The sequence below is a fragment of the Choloepus didactylus genome, chromosome 6 (assembly GCF_015220235.1).
Source record: "Choloepus didactylus isolate mChoDid1 chromosome 6, mChoDid1.pri, whole genome shotgun sequence".
Taxonomy (NCBI): Eukaryota; Metazoa; Chordata; class Mammalia; order Pilosa; family Megalonychidae; genus Choloepus; species Choloepus didactylus.
Window position 1 is genome coordinate 83,216,857 of NC_051312.1, and position 15,849 is coordinate 83,232,705.

The 15,849-nt window shown below is 37.5% G+C and overlaps 1 protein-coding gene across 1 annotated transcript; it reads right to left on the reverse strand.

Annotated features, from left to right (window-relative positions):
- Positions 1-9,770: 9,770 nt before the first annotated feature.
- Positions 9,771-10,715, reverse strand: LOC119538515 (olfactory receptor 51V1-like). The gene has a single exon (XM_037841515.1). It carries the CDS (start codon positions 10,713-10,715, stop codon positions 9,771-9,773), a length of 945 nt encoding a protein of 314 aa, XP_037697443.1.
- Positions 10,716-15,849: the final 5,134 nt, after the last annotated feature.

Here is a 15,849-nt window from a genome sequence, read left to right on the forward strand (position 1 = left end):
CTTCTTATAAAAGCCAATCCATCTCTGGTGTTTTGCATTCTGCAGCATTAGCAAACTAAAACAGAATCCAAGAAGGACAGATGAGCCCTGTGTATGTTTACAGAAGTTACATACTCTAATTCTATGATTACCCAAGTGTGTAAGGTACAAGAAATGAGGGCATAGATTGCAAAATGTAAAGGTATATGTCAGTCACTCTATTCTCTTTTTCCTTCTCCATGCCCTTCATTTATTCTATTTTAATCCATTATTTTGTGTAGGCTCCCTTCACATGGACTTCTCTTCTCTTGAGCCTGTCTGTGTCTCTTCTCCCCTTCTTATAAGAACACCAGTCATATAGGATAAGCACACATCCACCTCCAATAGGATCTCATTTTATATTAGCTATTTCCATCTGCAATGACCTTATTTCCAAATAAGGTCACACCTTGAGGTTACTAAGGCTTTTCAACTTCAACATTCTTATTGGGGGACAGAATTCAACCCATAGCAGGACTATGTCTGAAACAATGATATCACACTCATCTTCAAGAATTAATAACACTGCATGTAAATAAACAAATAATGCTGATATAGTGTTTACTATACACCAGAAGCCATTCTAAGAATCTTACATGTACTCATTCATTTAATCCTTACAATAGCCTCATGAATTAGGCCAGATTGTTATGAAACCTTTAGAGATATGAAAACTGATGCATCAGAGGTTAAGAACATGCCATAAGACACACAGCTAGCAAGTGGTGTGCCAGATTTTAAAACCCCAACAGTCTGTAGATAGGAGCTGCACTGTTAACCACTGTGCTATGCTGCTTCTATCAAGGTAAAATGTCTCCTCCTGGGAATAATGCACATGTTTCTCTGTAATGAAAGACAAAGGTCTCTAGGTCCCTGTTAGTGATTTCATTGTAAAATAAACATAATAGCCTAATTTTATGCCCACAGCACTAACATCATTAAATAAATGATATGGCTGTGCTAGGTATCAAAGGATTCAAATGTTTTACATCAATTATTGCTTTGCTGAAAGAAATCGCTCTTGATTATCATACATCTGAGTTGGCTCAGGTAAGTCACCATGTAATTCTAGGATTATGTCATGAGCCATGCAGAGATATTATTCTCTTGTCAGAAATCTTAACTATAGCCACTGTATTAGGGTTCTCCGTGGAAACAGAATCAATGAGAGATGTCTCTGATTATCATGATTGTAAAAGTGACTCACACAAACTGCAGGAGTGCAATGAGTCCAAATTCTGCAGAGCGGTCAACAGCTGTCAACTCCAAGGAAGACATCTGACGAACTCCTCGGGAAACGAACCGACACTTTGACGAACTCCTCAGGAAATGACCGGCAACTTCGACTAGCTCCCCCCAGGAAATGCTTCACGAGCAGCCAAAGAAGAAGTGAAGGTTCTCTAACCATCCAGCTTATAAGCCTCCAACTGATCACCCGGACCAAATCCAGCCAATGCATTCTCTCACTGTGGAAGCACACCCCTTGAGGAGTCATCAGTCAGCTGCAGTCAGTTGACTGATGATCCGACAACCCGCCCGTTGGTTATTAACCAGCCTCAAATATCCTCACAGCAATCGTCAGGCCAGTGCCCACTGGCCAGGAGCTAGGCCACCTAGCAAGTTGACACATGAACCCAACCTCACAGTCCACCCCTTTGTCAACTGGCAGTTGTAACACATCACCTAAAACCATACCTTCAAAATGAACGTTACAGCTTATCCCATATGATAAGGGGATAAGACAGAGAAGAAAGCAAAGATATTGCTTACAGACAAATACAAAACTAATCATAACAAAACGAGGAGGAAATATTCATGTCATCATAGTCCTCATTTCTGTAACTGGTCACATGCCCGTAGTTCATATTTATCACGACCTTCTTCCATTACCCATTCCATGTTCCCTTTACCCTCAGCAAGCACTTCAGCTGGCAGTGGTTCTTTGCCTGGTGGGGTGACCCAAACCTTCATTCCTGAAGTTTCTTGGCCATTGGTAGTCCTGCCTGGACTGGGTTGTTGCAGTTTTCCATTGACTTGAATCACGGGGCATGGTAGTACTAAGAGACGCCCTAGGGGATCTCCTGTATTCCAGGAAAACTCTTCTTTACTTCCATTGTGTAGTTGCAGTGCTATTTCCCCTTGAGAGTCAGGATCAATCACCCCAGCCAGTACAGTAATCCCCTTACTTGCCTGTTGATTCAGAGGCATAAGAAGCCCAAACTGGCCAGATGGCAGTCTTAACTTCCAGTTCAATGGGATTATTGTTGTGTTTCCTGGTGGAAGCACTCCTCCTTTTGGAACCAAGACTTGTAGACTAGCAGAGCTTAAACTTGCAGGGACAGGAAGCAAAAATTTCCCTAGTGGATCACTAGGAGTGATAGTGAGTGGTGCTACTCCTGTTTCCACCCCTTGATTCCTGGACCCATGAATCCTGGCTATGGGAGAAACAGCACCATAGAGTGGACGCTGATTCAGAGCATACACAGCCTCCTGGAGAACACTGCCCCAACCCTGCAAGGTATTGCCACCTAGTTGGTGCTGTTATTGAGTCTTCAATAGGCCATTCCACCGTTCTATCAACCCAGCTGCTTCTGGATGATGGGGAACATGGTAAGACCACAGAATTCCATGAGCATGTGTCCATCCCCTCACTTCATTTGCTGTGAAGTGGGTTCCTTGGTCTGAAGCAATGCTGTGTGGAATACCATGATGGTGGATGAGGCATTATGTAAGTTCATGTATTGTAATTTTGGCAGAAGCATGTCGTGCAGGGAAGGCAAACCCATATCCGGAGTATGTGTCTGCCCTTTCCATGATGGAAGTGGTCCGATGTAATCAACCTGCCACCAGGTAGCAGGCTGATCACCCCGAGGAATGGTGCCATATCGGGCACTGAGTGTGGGTCTCTGCTGCTGGCAAATTGGACACTCAGCAGTGGCTGTGGCCAGGTCAGCCTTGGTGAGTGGAAGTCCATGTTGCTGAGCCCATGCTAACCTCCATCCCTACCACCATGACCACTTTGTTCATGAGCCCATTGGGCAATGACAGGAGTTGCTGGGGAAAGAGGCTGATTGGTATCCACCAAATGGGTCATTTTATCCACTTGGTTATTAAAACCTTCTTCTGCTGAAGTCACCCTCTGGTGAGCATTCACCTGGGACACAAATATCTTCATGTTGTTTGCCCACTCAGAAAGGTCTATCCACATACCCCTTCCCCAGACTTCTTTGTCACCAATCTTCCAATCATGTTCCTTCCAAGTCCCTGACCATCCAGCCAAACCATTAGCAACAGCCCAGGAATCAGTATACAGATGCACCTCTGGCCAGTTCTCCTTCCAAGCAAAGTGAACAACCAGGTGCACTGCTCAAAGTTCTGCCCACTGGGAGGATTTCCCCTCACCACTGTCCTTCAGGGATATCCCAGAAAGGGGCTGCAGTGCTGCAGCTGTCCACTTTCGGGTGGTGCCTGCATATCGTGCAGAACCATCTGTAAACCAGGCCCGAGTCTTCTCTTCCTCAGTCAACTGACAGTAAGGAACTCCCCAAGATGCCATAGCTGTGGGCTGGGCAAGAGAAGGTAAGGTGGAAGGAGTGGGGGCCATGGGCATTTGGGCCACTTCCTCATGTAACTTACTTGTACCTTCAGGACCTGCTCGAGCTGTATCTCATATATACAATTTCCATTTTATGATGGAGTGCTGCTGTGCATGCCCAACTTTATGGCTTGGTGGGTCAGATAACACCCAGCTCATGATAGGTAACTCAGGTCTCATGGTAACTTGGTGGCCCATGGTTAAGTGTTCTGTCTCTACTAAGGCCCAGTAGCAGGCCAACAGTTGTTTCTCAAATGGAGAGCAGTTATCTGCAGAGGATGGTAAAGCTTTACTCCAAAATCCTAAGGGTCTGCATTGTGATTCTCCTATAGGAGCCTGCCAAAGGCTCCAAACAGCATCTCTGTTTGCCACTGACACCTTCAGCACCATTGGATCAGCTGGATCATACGGTCCAAGAGGCAGAGCAGCTTGCACAGCAGCCTGGACCTGTCACAGAGCCTCATCTTGCTCCGGTCCCCACTCAAAACTAGAAGCTTTTCTAGCTGCTCGGTAAATGGGCTGAAGTAGCACACCTAAATGAGGAACATGTTGTCTCCAAAACCCAAAGAGGCCAACTAAGCATTGTGCCTCTTTTTTGGTTGTAGGAGGGGCCAGATGCAGCAGCTTATCCTTCACCTTAGAAGGAATATCTCAACAGGCCCCACACCACTTATATCTTTATACACTCTATGTCCAAAACATAGATTTATCATTGCTTTTTTGCATTTGTATTTTAGCACCTGTAGGAAGTAAGAAGTAGAGTTATATACAAAACAATACAGTATAATAATACTGCATTTATAATTATCCAAATGGTCACCTTTACTGCAGTTCTTTATTCATCCATGCTGCTAATGTCCTTTCCTTTCAGTCAGAAGGATACCCTTTAGCATTTCTCATAGGGCAGGTGAAGTGGTGATGGACTTTCTCAACTTTTGCTTATCTGAGAATGTCTTAATCTTCCCCTCATTTTTGAGAGTCTCACCAGATATAAAATTCTTGGCTGACAGTTATTTTCTTTCAACTGACTGCCTTCTTGCCTCCATGGTTTCTGATAAGAAATCATTACCAAGCAAATTGGAACTTCCTTGTACTAACACACTGCTTTTCTCTTGAAGCTTTCAGAACTCTCTCTTTGTCCTTTGCATTCAATATTGTAATCAATATATGATGGGTGTATTAGTTAGGGTTCTCCTTGGAAACAGAATCAATGAGAGATGTCTCTGATTATCAAATTGTAAAAGTGACTCACGCAACTGCAGGAGTGCACGAGTCCAAATTCTGCAGAGCGGTCAACAAGCTGTCAACTCCAAGGAAGACATCCGACAAACTCCTCGGGAAAGGAACTGACAACTTTGACGAACTCCTCAGGAAACGAACCAGCAACTTTGACAAGCTCCCCCAGGAAATGCTTCACTGAGCAGCTGAAGAAGAAGTGAAGGTTCTCTAACCGTCCAGCTTATAAGCCTCCAACTGATCACCCGGACCAAATCCAGCCAATTGCATTCTCTCACTGTGGAAGCACGCCCCTTGATGAGTCGTCAGTCAGCTGCAGTCAATTGACTAATGATCCGACAAACCAGCCCATTGGTTTATTAACCAGCCTCAAATATCCTCACAGCAATCGTCAGGCCAGTGCCCACTTGACCAGGAGCTAGGCTACCTAGCCAAGTTGACACATGAACCCAACCATCACAGCCACCTTGTTCCACTTAGTTCACGTAGATATAATTCAGGAAGAGAAAACTTGGATTAAAGTTTTCATCAAAAGGCATAGTAGCCAATCAGATCTAATTACTCTGTGACATTTACAATGACAGAATTTAAGATAATTTTGAAAGTTGGTTATTTCCCCAGGATTAATTCTGTCACCATTAGAAATTTCAATATCTTAAGGCCCGAGAGAGAAATTATGACAATTCTCACACAAATTATTTGATGAACCACAAGCTTATTCCTTGAGACACAGTTGAAAATGACCAATTGAGAAGTAAAGCTTTAAAATTAATTCAGCCAAGATTTAGTAATTTTTATGTGTTTCTGCAACTCACTAATATCAAATACTGATTTCTTATTATTGTTATATTTTGCTGTCAAGGAAAAATATAATGAATTCAGGAAAAAAGTGAATTTTAATCTTCAATTCAAAAATCTTGTTAACCTTTTGAGAATTCCTGTAAGCAAGCTATAGTTAAATGTCCCTATGAGATACAGGTATTAAAGAATTCATTTCAAAATTCTGAGGTCTTGAGTGCTAGTCTTTATTCCTACCTCCACTGCTTTAATTTCTGTTATAATCTGTAACTCCATATGCATCAGTATAATTAAATATTCAAGTTTAAAACAGCAGAAGTAAAGCACATTCAAAATTTATTCCAGAGCATTAATTAACTAATTTCTAATTTTAAAAATATGTATGGATTTCTACCATATTTCAAAACTTGTGCTAGAAACAGTGAACAATGGACAAACAGAAAATATTGAATATAATGATGAATATAAAAACATAAATAAAGTCTCATATAATCTGTACAACAATAGAATTACAGTTACCAAGAGCAGAATGTAGATGAGGAATCTAACATCAAGTTGAAGTGTGGATGGGTTGGGAGAAGTTTCCTGGAGATACTGATATTTAAGATGAGAACTAAAGCATTCTTCAATTATAGGATGTTCCCAGCATTCCTAGGCTATGTTGTGAAATTCATAAATATTAGCTAACAAACCCCAAAGAAGTATAATAATACACATTTTAGCATTCCCCATCTACTACTTCTTACTATTGGATACCAATTAAGTATTTGCTATTTTTCATTAAAATACCTAAAGACCATTCCTTTAGTTTAGTAAATATACATCTATCAATTTTTATTGAATGTAGAAACTATAGTTATTTGGAATTAATATATTTTCAACCACTCCCCTATTGATTTAGAAATTATTTGCTCTTAGTATTTATGTAACTGTTTCAAAGAATATATTTTGGCATACACATTGCATATTTATTTGGGAAAACAAATAAGGGAAAATACTAAATAAAGAATTTCATTATTAAAGTGGGTGATGATTTAACATTTGGATAACATTGACATATTTACCTCCAAAAAGCCCTTGCTACTTAACATCCAAAATAAAAGCAAATACACTCAGCAACACTGGATGGTGAAAATCTTATTTCATTTCTCCAGTTGGATACAAAATACAAAATTTTATTTGACCCATTATTTTTAAGTTTGTAATTATTTCATTTTAAATGAGTCTGAATATCTTTTAATATATATACATTGGTAATTTGAATTTCTTTTCGAAGTACAGCCAATTTAAATAATTTCTTTTGTTTATTGGCTTATTTTGTTTCTTTCCATACTGATTTGTAAAAATGCTTGCCTAAGTAAATTAATTCTTGTCATGTCCTAAATTAGAAAGATTTTAATATTTTAATTCTTTTTTATCTTATTATAATGTGTGCATATGCTGTGTGTGTGTGTGTCTAGTTCAACTATTGATCCTCGCTTTATGAATTCTAGTTTCCTGACCTTACTTGGAAAGTTTTCTTATCCAAATACCTTATTAAATAACAGCTTTTCCTTAATTTTGCAGTTTCATTTTTCTTTACACACTATTGGTCTGGCTGGAATTTATTTTGGAATATCTGTTTTTATATTAAGAAATTAGGTATAGAACCAGCTTTATATTTCCCCATATGTCTATTGAATAATCCCTATTTTCCCAAGTGATATGAAATGCCACTAGATTTTCATTAAATTTGTTCACTAATTATTTCTATTTATGTACTCAATCTTCTTTTATGTTGAGTTTTCTGTGCATTTTTTGTTCATATACCTTATTTTATAAAATAAATTTGCTTCACAAAATATTTTATTAATATTAGAGCTAGTCCAAAGTCTTGCTTGAATTTTTTAAATACTTGTTTCTCAGACTTTTTGTCTTCCATAAGAAGCTATCAATATTTAAGATTAAAATGTTATTTTTTTTTAATTCATAGCCAACCTATAGCCTTGTTTTAGGAGGAAGACATAGTTAAATAGAGTCAGAAATATGTTTATATTTCTTTAACTGTATGTTTTCATACCATCCTAGCAGAGTGTTGATATACTAAATATATATTTATATGCATTTAGAGTTATAATTTTAAAAAATAATTCATAAAATGTCTTAGGGTTTACATTTATAGTAATTTAAAAATAAATATGACATCGCCTTCTTCCACCACATATGAACATCTTGATTATTTTCTTATCTCATTTCCACTGACTAATATTTAAAGAACAATATTAAATCATCCTGCTATAATGGATAGTCATGACTTTTTACCTCCTGTAATAGAATTATGACAGCCATCTATTGAAAAGTCAACTTTTTAAGCAACACAATCATTGTTGCTTTAAACTCCATCACTGTGATTATGAGTTGGAGTGGAAAAAATGTTTCTCTGAATAAAGTCTGGTTGGTGATTCTACCCAGATAACAGAGTAAAGAGGCATATGTTGTTAATTACACATTTTCACCCAGCTTCACTTACAATGCAGCCTATGGAAAAAGCTTTCAGATTTGCAATCTGTTGGCTATTTTCCAGAAATTCAAACTTGTTGTGAACTCTCACATTTTTTATATGCTTAGTACATTTTAACGGTAAGTTGAAAAAGGACCAATGTGATGTATGACCTGGATGCCATATTACTCTTGAAGAATGGAAGTTATTTTTATTGATCAGTGTACCACACAATTTAGGATTTCTTCAATCCTTAAATTTCCAAAACCTAAGAAAGACATCAAAGAAATCTTATACCAAACCAACATTTGCCTGTGTACAGTTTTTTGCCAGGTCTTCATCTAACTCTCTCATATACAGATTATCATTAAGACTGTAGTTCAATGGCTATTCAGTTATATATATACATATTTATTTATCTTTGCTACCAGTCATCTTGTTTCCTATATACCCGTGTATCCTAATCCATAATCACCTAGTTCAAACCAGCACTACTCCTTGAGGAACAATTGGTATAAAAATTGAGTCACAAGCTTGATAATTCAGAAGGTCCAGTGTAGAAGAGGAGAAATAACTGCAAATTAGAATATTTGGGGAAATCCTGTAAGGACATGAAATGTGTGCCAAGCCTGTTCTCAACAATTCATGGAAAGAGTTCAAAGAAGTCCTTGATTTTAGCTGCATCTTATAGCATAAACATTTTTCCTGTAATTCGTGATGAGGATGATGAAGACCATATGTGTGTGTAGAAATAAAAAAAGGACAACAATTTATTCTCCCTTTGAAAGTCTTCATGAATTATAATTCCACATTTCTTGCAGTATTGACTAGGCTTTATTATTTGTTACTTTCCCTAATTGCTAGCCTGCTGACCTCACATTATTTAAGTAATACATTATTTAAATAATATGAAAGGTCCCTATAAAAAGTCTTGCCTAGTTGCTATTTACCAAATCCAGAAAGGAAAACAGAAGATCACATAAAACAGAAATGGAGCACTTATTCTGGATAGCAAAAGGACATCAATTTCTCTCCTTAAGCTGGGATTTAGTGAGGTTGGTGGCCATTTGTATACATTTAAAAGATGCTTATAAATGTCATCTGACAGAGTTGTCTGTTGAGGGATTGGTGAGTAGAGAAGAATGGTGATATTTTGGGATGGTTCATAAGTGGACTATTAACCACTCTGATAATACCCATTTGAGGTTAGAGAATAATTGTATGTTCTAGGTAGATCAAGGCAAATCACCAAGAGATGATTATATTGTACCTTTACTGACAGACACAAACTGTATTTTTGGATGACTTCCATGTAGATATTTGTTGTAAGACATATGTTTTTGAATAATTATAAATATTATTTTTCTATGCAGAGATGATAGAGGCATGTGGTGAATGACTCTACTATCAGAGCTTTCAATATTATACTTGGATTAAAAAGCTTGGGTTTTAATAAGTATTAGTACTTAATTTTTAATTACATAAGTCTTAAGTATAAATATTTTAACTAATAGAAAGTCATATAATCTCTTAATGTTCAATTGCCTTATTTTCAACTTCCTTAACTGAATGTATCCCTTCCCTTTTCCTGCCCACAGTTTTCTGCATCTAAACCACTTATCCCACATACCGTCCAAAATATTTTCAGTACCTCTTCAAGGAGTACCACCTCTGAATCCTGCTGCAGATCTGCTGGGTCTTCACACTGTAGATGATGGGGTTCATCAGGGGTGTGAAGATGATGTAGATGTTGCCCATGAGGATATGAACCACAGGAGAGAGGTGCTTCCTAAAGTGGTGCACCATAGTCAGACCAGTGATTGAGATGTAGAAAACCAAGACTGCACAGATGTGGGAGACACCAGTGTGCAATGACTTGAGCCGCTCCTCTTGGGATGTAGTAGCCAAGACCGGGTGGAGGATCAAGATATAGGAGCCAAGGATGAGTACTGAATCCAAAAACAGGGTGCAGATTACCAGGGCTAAGGCATAGAAGGTGTTGAATCGAATGTCAGAGCAGGCCAGCCGGAGTAGGTTCTGATGCAGGCAGAAAGAGTCGGAGAGGATGTGGGGATGGCAATAATGGAAAAATTTTAGGTGAGTTATGGGAGAAATGATGAACATGAAACTCCTTCCTAAAATTCCCAGCCCAATTTTGATGATCCTGGCATTGGTTAGTATAGATGTATACCTCAGAGGATTGCAAATTGCTATAAACTGATCAAAAGCCATGGGGAGAAGGACTCCAGACTCTGTGAGGGACAGACCATGGATAAAGTAAGTCTGTGCAATACAGGCATCAAGAGTGACTTCCTGGCTGAGTCCCCACAGGATCCCCAACACCGTGTGCACTGTGGACAGCCCCATGCACAGGTCACTGAGGGCCAGCATGGCTAGGAAGTAGAACATGGGCTCATGCAGGCTTGGCTCAGTCCAGATCACATGGAGGACCAGGCAGTTCCCTGACAGTACCATAGCATTGATACAGGAGAAAGGGATGGAGAGCCAGGGATACTGCCATTCCAGGCCAGGGGATCCTGTTAGGAAAAAGATTGAGGAATTGGTGTCATCAACAGGAAAACCCAGCATGGATACCTTGAGGGGTTTTTACTATGAGTCAGAAATTATGTCCATTCAGCAGACAATTTTCCTACAACCTCTTTCTTCTCACACAGTACTGATTTTAGCAGAGGTGGATTATCATGTAACACAGAGTCCTTTAGGATTGCAATGCCCCAATTCTTGCTATTCACATCCAGTATCCAAGAGCATCGGCACACAGAGAAACTTGTTCTATTTCTGCCTGGCAAAGTCCTGAGACTGCAGAAAGGAAAAATAGCTCTAAATATATCTTGTCTTTTATCAAGAAACTAGAAGTTATGATAGAATTTAATTCCCAGAATGTATATTAATCTTTCAGTGACTTTGTGAAAAATAGTTACTCTTCATCTTCAGAGGATCTTTTCATACATCCCGTGATTCAATTTGTCTCTTCTCCCAGCAATTCCTGATCAAGTCTCAACTCACATGGTAGAAACCCAAAGATAAATTTTCTTCTTTGCTCCCATGGAAGTTTTGTATCTTTTCAAATCCCTGCATCAAGAAAGAGTGATGGAGTCATGTTTTATTTCAGCATTAGGGAGACTAATAACTAGAAGTTGATTCCATATCCCCCAGGACATGCTGTTCATATTTTTAAAATAATGATGAAAAATCATCACCTGATTGTAATCTGGAATCATCAAGGGACAGTGCATTCGTTTTATTTAACAACACTTATATAGTCCATTTGATGTGCCAAGCACTGCTCTAGGCATTTAAAAATATTAATTTAATCTCCACACCAACACTAAGCAAGAGATGTTTTGTTTTACAGATGAGAACATTGAGTGTGAGAGGTTAAAGTCTTGCAGCTAATACATGGTGGGGATTTGAATCCAGGTAATATGACTCCATTATCCTTGCTTTTATCAACTCTGCTCAGTCTTATTTTTTCATCTTTACTGGGACTCTCTCAGCTTACAGTATTCCTCTTATATCAAGCTGAGGTAACTCTTAATTTGGTTTGCTGGCATTCATTGAGAAATGATATTTCTTTTCCCTGAGCCGCAAGCACATTCTGTCTCTCTACAATGACATAACATTGGTGGATATGGGGATGTGCTTAAAGAATCACTACAGACTAAAGAATATTATAAATAGGTGAAGCATTCACTTTCTACAGGGAGTTATCACCAGTTTTCCTTTGTACATGCCTTATTCCACTTAATCAGAAATGGAATCTTTCTGACAATGATGGAGACAAGTATAATTGCTATTTCTGCTTGATTTTTGTCTAAACTTCTATCAACCCCCAAAGATGTCCATACCCAAAGGTGCTGAATGTATCTTTGTTTGGAAAAAATTGCCATTGCACATACACACACCTGAAATACATTTATGATCTACCACTTATCTTACACTAATAACAGCCCTAAATAAATATTGACAATTAAATTTACTTATGTTACCACTCCCATCTGCAGTGAAGGGTTATTAAATTTTTTCAAAATATCTGACTTCATATTCTGCTCTCAATAAATTTTAGTATTCATACTGAACAGTGTTCTAGTTGTAATATAACAACATGGATAAGAATAGTAATCTAAATAAAATAACATTTATATTTTACTAAATTATAAATTTGATACCCTACTAATTTTGGTTTATACAAAAATGAATGACATGTCATCCCAATATTTGATGACTTCAGGGTACAGATTAGTAAATAGCATAAATCAATCCAAATATGAATTTATATGAAATATGAATAAGTAACACTGATGACAATTTATTTGACCAATTAGTAGCATTCCTAATAATAACACAGTAGATATATAATGGATAAACAAAGTGGAGTCCATTCACAAAATGAGATGTTACATGACAATGGGAGTTAATTAACTGCAACTATAAGGTAGAATAAATTTTGATTTCACAAAAATAATGTTTAGCAACAGAAGTCAGACAAAAAATAATATATTGTGTGGTCATATTACATAAGTTAAAAAAAGAAAAAATATAGTGTGTTAAATTTCTAGATGGTATTTTTCTTTGGAAGGGTAGTAGTATCTGGAGGAGGCCCCAGAGTGTCTTCTGGATTTTGGTAATCTGAGGTTTCCTAATCTGGGTGTTATTTCATGGGTGTATTCACCTTGGAAATTCACTGAGTTGTATGCCTATCATCTGTGCACTTTTTTCTTTGTAAGTTAAATGTTATTTTAAAATATTAATAAAGTTACTTGGCATGCATTTACAGAAGTACCTTGCAAAGTTAACAAAACTTCTACTTCTTCCAACAGCAGCCACAAATACTGCAGTAACTCATTTCAATTCAATTCTAACTCAGACTACCCAGAGATAGGCCAGACACCATAGGTTAAGGGCAATCTTATAGATTGTCCTTCAGACACCCGTCATAAATTGGGACCCAGGCCACCCATAGTTCCAGCAAACTGGCTACAGTTTGGGGGTTTCCACCATACACTTGGTTTGATAATTCATTAGAATGACTCACAAAACTCACTGAAAGCCCTATACTTACAATTATAATTTTATCATAGTAAATGGATACAAATAAGAAACAGGCAAAAGAAAAGACTCATAGGTGAGGTCCAGGAAGATCTCAAATGCAAGCTTCCATGTCCTCTGCATGTGGAGTCAGAAAATATCACCCTCCATGCACAGAGATATATCTTTTTGATCATAGAAGCTCTCTTGGGCTTAGAGTATATTGAATTTATATAGGGTTCCATTATGTAGGTGTGGTTGATAGAATCAATGTCCATGTGGTTGACTCAGTCTGCAGCTCCCTCCCTTCCCAGTGATGGGGAGGTGTGCCGAGATGATGGTTTCAAAATCCCAACCCCTTAATCATATGGTTGGTCTTTGTGTTGTGGCCACTCCCAGTTTATTGCTCAGTTTTGAACACACCTGCAATCTTAAATACATGTTTTTTGCAGACTTCTAAAGGAATATTTTATAAAAAGTGTGATTTCAGCCCAGAGAAACACTGTAGAAGTCAATGAAAGTGGTATTTCACTCAGTTTACAAAACTGAGCAACATAAAAAAAATAAAAGACTGCAGGTGTGGCTGGCCCTACCCCATCACCATTAGCTTATGAACATTAACCTAAAACTGCAGGTGTGGTCCTGCACTCACCATGAATAACAAAAAACAATCCTATCTGGGAAAAGGTCAAAGATTTAGAGATTGCTTCCCAGGAACAAAGACCAGCCAAGTTTTTCAGTATACTACAACCTTGAATTAAGCAGATTGTGACAAACTATCCTTCTGAAATGAATAAAGAAAATGTACTGTTAAGGAATTCTCAAATATTTTGATAACATATAGCAAGGCAGAGATAATCAGACCAAAAACTAAGTGGTGGAAGGGACCAGAAAGATAAAGGAAATTTAAAGCTAGTTTTTATTTTGAGAGCATTTGGGCAAACAGGTAAATTCACATTTTAAGGTCTGGCAATGATATAAAACAGAAGACAAAATCCAGGACCATTCTAAAGAAGGAGCAATCCGCAACACAAATTTTATCTCTCAACATGCTATTCTAACACTCTGTATGTGTGCAGGTTAATAAGAAACAAAACCTGTTTCTCTCTTTCAGAGGAAAAGTAACATTTCCTGTATTGTCCATAAGAAATTAACAAATCTCTTTGAGATACTCCCTTTATTTTACTTCAAACACTTCCATACATTAATTTGTAAGGAATTTGAGAATTGCAAAGCTAAAATTCATAAAACAGACAGGAAAAGATGCAGTAACTCTTGATAACCAGTAGAAACTACAGTCAGCAGAAGTAGATTTTTCATATGCCAAACAATATTTACATGCATATAAACAATGTTTACATGTTAAGCATGAAATACATATTTTTAAATATATCTTACCAGTAAAAATGAGAAAATATTTTGAACTGAATTATAACAAAAAGATTGCATACCTTATAGCTGCAGGTATATGTGTAGTAAAGGGAAAATTTATAGCCTTAAAGACATCTAGTAGGAAATAAGAATGACTAAATATCAATGAAATAAGCTTCAAACTAAGAAGTAAGGACAAGGGAACAAATCTAATTCCACAGAGGAAACAAGGACATTTCTTCTAACCTGTACCATCCCTCTAATTTCCCTGAGAAACAATTTTTTACCATTCTCATTAATGATGAGAAAAGGTACATCTTTTCAAGTTTTCCTTAAAAAATATTCCAAAAAAGCCACACCTTCCACCCTTTTCTTCCTTTCTTTTATACTGTCTTAATCTTCCTCCATATTTCCTTTTTTTTTTATGCCAGTATCTGGTACAAAATGTATTCTTAGAATTCTCACTTGATTTTAGTACATGAGCAAGTTGTTTACTTCTTTAGACTCAAGTAATTCATTTATGAATTCATGGAAATTATTATTAAGTTGCATTATATGCAAAGTCCCTATAAGAGTTCCAGTGCCTTCTAGGAACTCATTAAACAGTGAACTTAATCATCATTGCATCAGAAATCATCTGAGGGATGGTAACAGGCTATTCCAAGTATTTTCCAGTTGGAATACATTGGTATTAGTAGTCTACCAAGCTATGTCCGAGTTCTCACAAGGTTTATTAGAAAACATGCAAAAACATTAGCAGGTTAATGAAGGAAACCCTAGTAAGTGTCTGTTTTTAGTTACTAAAAAATAGCAAAGGTTTGTCTTTTTGATGCTTTCAGATTAGAGTAATGAAATATAACCTGGGCAAATGAGGCAGAGTTCAAAGGTCAGATACATTTCTAGTACAGTATTCAGGTGTTTGGAGGGACATTAGTGCCCTACATAAGTGGGACTAACCCTAGCCACTTGAGAATGTGAAGATGGGACAAGCTCTAGTTATTACCAAATTCCCTCCAAGATTGCCTGTTCACATAAAGACAGGAATAGCTGTATCGTACTAATATATTAGGTGAGACGTTTTCCAAATTCTACTACAGAATTGCCTGAGGCTCTTTCATTCAGACATATGTCACATTTCAGACTCACCCAGTATCTACCAAAACTAGTAAGTAGGGCTCAGGAATCTGCATTTCTGGGTGTTGTGATGCACAGCAAAGGCCAGGAAAAAAATTGATCTTTGAGTTATGTGCTACGGTTGTTCTGGCCATTTTTCTGATGGAGTCAGTTTTAGCAGGTTTTGGGT